Genomic DNA, 3,236 nt, shown 5'->3' on the forward strand with positions numbered 1-3,236 from the left:
CCACAGGGGCGCTGCCGCCGCCTCTGCTCCTTGGCATTGCCCGCCATTCCTGCACCTGACCCTGACCCTGCCCATGCCCACATGACCTCTCACCCCCCACGCTCCAGCTTCTGAGCATGGCCATGAGCCACACTGTCCCTGCCCTCCCTTGACTGGGGTCTTGGCATTTCCTTGTTTGTGTGGCTCAGGACTCTGCTTTAGAGCTGGTCTTCCCTCCCTCCCCGCCCGCCCCTCACTCACCGGTCGCGGCCACGGCGGACACCGGGCCCACGCGCCCGGCCGGGCCCAGCCCGTACAGGTTCAGCTTGTACTTGCGCCCCGGGGCCAGCTCCCGCACGGTGGCCTCCCGCGCCTCGCCCCCCACTCGCAGCACCTGCGGCCGCCCCGCCTCGTCCTTGTACTGGATGCTGAACGCGTCGAAGTGGCCCCGGGCCACCGTCCAGGACAGGCCCAGGGAGTCTGGGGACGCCTCTGTCACCGTCAGCTCCCCCAGGAGCGGCTCTTCGGGGGGCTCCGGGGCCTCTGTGCTGGCTTCTGGGGGGCTGGGGGGCTCCGGGGCCTCTGTGCTGACTTCTGGGGGGCTGGGGGGCTCCTCTTTCTCAACTTCTTGGGGTGCTAGGAGAAGAGATGAGCACATACAGGTTGAAGGAGCCCTTCTGCTTTTGTCATCACAGAAGCAAAAGCCCTCACGAGCCCCTCAGGCCATAGGAGCCAGGCCGCTGGGTCGTGCAGAAGAGCCCGGCCCGTGCTGTCCTGCTGGCCGGCAGCACACACGGCTGCCACAGCTCTGCGGCCACTGGGAAGTGCGCACCAGCGGCCGAGAGTGCTCCTTCCTCTGACCTAATAATCTCCCCTGGGCGCCTCTCCTAAGAAAACTATTAAAAGCAGGAAACTCTTATAACATGGAAAAACTCATAACGGGATTATTCACAACAGTAAAATGTGTCAGGAACCCAAATGACCCGTTAAGGATGATTAATTTTGTTACAGCGCTTTCACCAGCAAGCATCAAATAACCATTAAAATGAGGAACTGGGCAGGTTGCGCGGCCACAAGGTAAAGGATCACAGCGTAACTTGGATACAGGAAAGTGACAGCCAAGAATTCTGCGGCTGCCTGACATGAATGAGGCCCTAGGTCCAACGCCCAGTTTTGGAAAAGAATTCTGCAGCCACTCTTGACCACAGCCTTGAGCCACACACGCACTCAAGCTGCAGGGAGGGGATGTGTGCTTCGTATGTCGGGGGTTTCTTGCTTTGCTTCGCTCTGCAGTGCTGAAGACTTTGCCCAGGGCCTCAGCTATGCCAGCAAGTGCCCACATTATAAACAATGGTCCTCATTGGGTCAAAAGATGGGGTTTTCAGGTTTTTCTTTTTTTCTAGTTTTTCCAGGAAACTTTCCATAACATACCTATATTTCATTTCACTATAAAAATATGGGTTTAAGTCAGGAGTGCTGGTACACACCTGTAATATTTGGAAGGCTGAGGCAGGAGGATTGCCATGAAGTCCTGGCCAGCCTGGGTTACATAGTGAGTTGAAGGCCAGCCTGGACTGCATAGCAAGACCCTGTCTCAAAACCAAACAAAATGGGCTTAAAAAGAAATTCTGGATGATAAACATGAATAAAGTTGCAGATGAGCGAAACGTGGTGGCGCATGCCCATAATCCCAGCACTTGGGAGGCTGAGGCAAGAGGATCATCATGAGTTTGAGACTAGCCCGGGCTACACAGTGAGTTCAAGGCCAGAAACCCTGCCTCAAAAAGACCAACAAACAAACAAACAAACAAACAAAAAAGCAAAGTAACAAAGAAAAGGTGTGAGAAGGGAGGGTAGAGAAAGTTGACAGAGAGGAAGGTGAGGCCAGGCCCCTTTGCTGCCCTTTTTGTGTAGTGGACGCTAAGATTCACCTGCGACCCACCATGAGGAAAACATAGCTGAGCGGGGGATAAAAACAGCAGCTCACCCCCAGGGTGTGAATGTTTCTGTGCTTCTGTGGGGAACCCTGAATGCATGCAGAAACCAGGCATGGCCATGGAGTTGGGGCCTGGGTGGGGACAGCTCCCCTCTGGGGCGACGGCCAGGACTGAATGGGGCCCCTCGGCAGCTGGCGCCCAGGCTGACCCTCAGGGCGGGCCTCTCCACATCTGCAGGGCGCTGAGGGCCCCTGTGAGACAGGCACAGGAGGCCGCAGAAGGGAAGGGCTCAGCAAGGCGGCCCGACTGCATGTGCGGGGCTGGGCTTGCCTGCGGTTTGCTCCCTCCATCTCCAGGGGGGGCAACTAAACACAAACACAAACACAAACACAAAAACAAAAAAAGCCGGGCATGGTGGCGCACGCCTGTAATCCCAGCACTCGGGAAGCTGAGGCAGGAGGATTGTTGTGAGTTGGAGACCAGCCTGGGCTACAAAGTGAGCTCAAGGCCAGCCTGAACTGCACAGGGAGACCCTGTCTCAAAAAGACAAAACACAAACACAAACCCAGAGGGGGCAACTGCCACTTCCTCACGATCAGAAATGAAGGAAGTTGCTGGGGGAACTGGGAGGACAGATGGCAGGTAGGGGGAAGACATTGCGTTTTTCTGTTTCTCTCTGATTATAAAAGAAACAGAGGAAACATAAGAAATGCTTGCCATTTAAGAAAGTTTGAACAATGAGGAACAGAACAAAATAGAAAAAAAAAATTTTAAAAAACCCATGCTGGAACACTCTATTCTAACCACACGGCCGTGGGACGTGCTCTCCGTGTCTGCTATTTTCACATGGTTGTGATCAGCACGCTGGCACAGACTGTGGGCTGTTATTTTTTCCTACGGAACATTACAAAGTTATTGTTTTACGTGAAAACATTCTCAAAGGCAGCACAATAGCTCCTTTTAAAGGTGCTGTGTACCTTATGCAGTCACCCTAACTTCCTGTGCGCCTGTGTGTTTGTGGTTACATAACAAAGAATCCCTTGATTAACAAGGAAAGAAAAAAATCCTGTTAGGTCCAGCTAGGCTTGTATTCGGTGTGCGTCTTGGAGGTGGGCAGTAGTAAGCATCAGAGAGGGTCCCCTGTAGTGGAAAAAGAGGGTACAGGTGGACAAGACCAAGCCATGAAGCGTGGACCAGGGCCAAGGACCGAGGTGCTGGGGCGGGATAGAGAGCCGGCTGGTGACTGAACAGGACAGCTGCCAGGTACCCATTAGAGGACAAAGAAATCCCAAGGGCCGGGCCTCACTCACCGGTCGCGGC

General features: G+C 54.4%; 1 protein-coding gene and 1 long non-coding RNA gene across 2 annotated transcripts in view; one reads left to right on the forward strand and one right to left on the reverse strand.

Annotated features, from left to right (window-relative positions):
• Tnxb (tenascin XB) overlaps positions 1-3,236 on the reverse strand; it is a gene marked incomplete in the record, with an annotated part of 44,476 nt that overhangs the window by 12,608 nt on the left and 28,632 nt on the right. Inside the window, 1 exon segment of the mRNA XM_013516898.1 lies at positions 444-595. Within this exon segment, the coding sequence (XP_013372352.1) occupies positions 444-595 (152 nt within the window).
• Positions 3,096-3,236, forward strand: part of LOC102007693 — a 9,531-nt gene continuing 9,390 nt past the window's right edge. Inside the window, exon 1 of the long non-coding RNA XR_261816.2 lies at positions 3,096-3,179. This is a non-coding gene — a long non-coding RNA (uncharacterized LOC102007693). The remainder of the gene's footprint in view (positions 3,180-3,236) is intronic.

This window comes from Chinchilla lanigera, unplaced genomic scaffold (assembly GCF_000276665.1).
Source record: "Chinchilla lanigera isolate Chin_1 unplaced genomic scaffold, ChiLan1.0 scaffold00036, whole genome shotgun sequence".
In the NCBI taxonomy this organism is placed as follows: domain Eukaryota; kingdom Metazoa; phylum Chordata; class Mammalia; order Rodentia; family Chinchillidae; genus Chinchilla; species Chinchilla lanigera.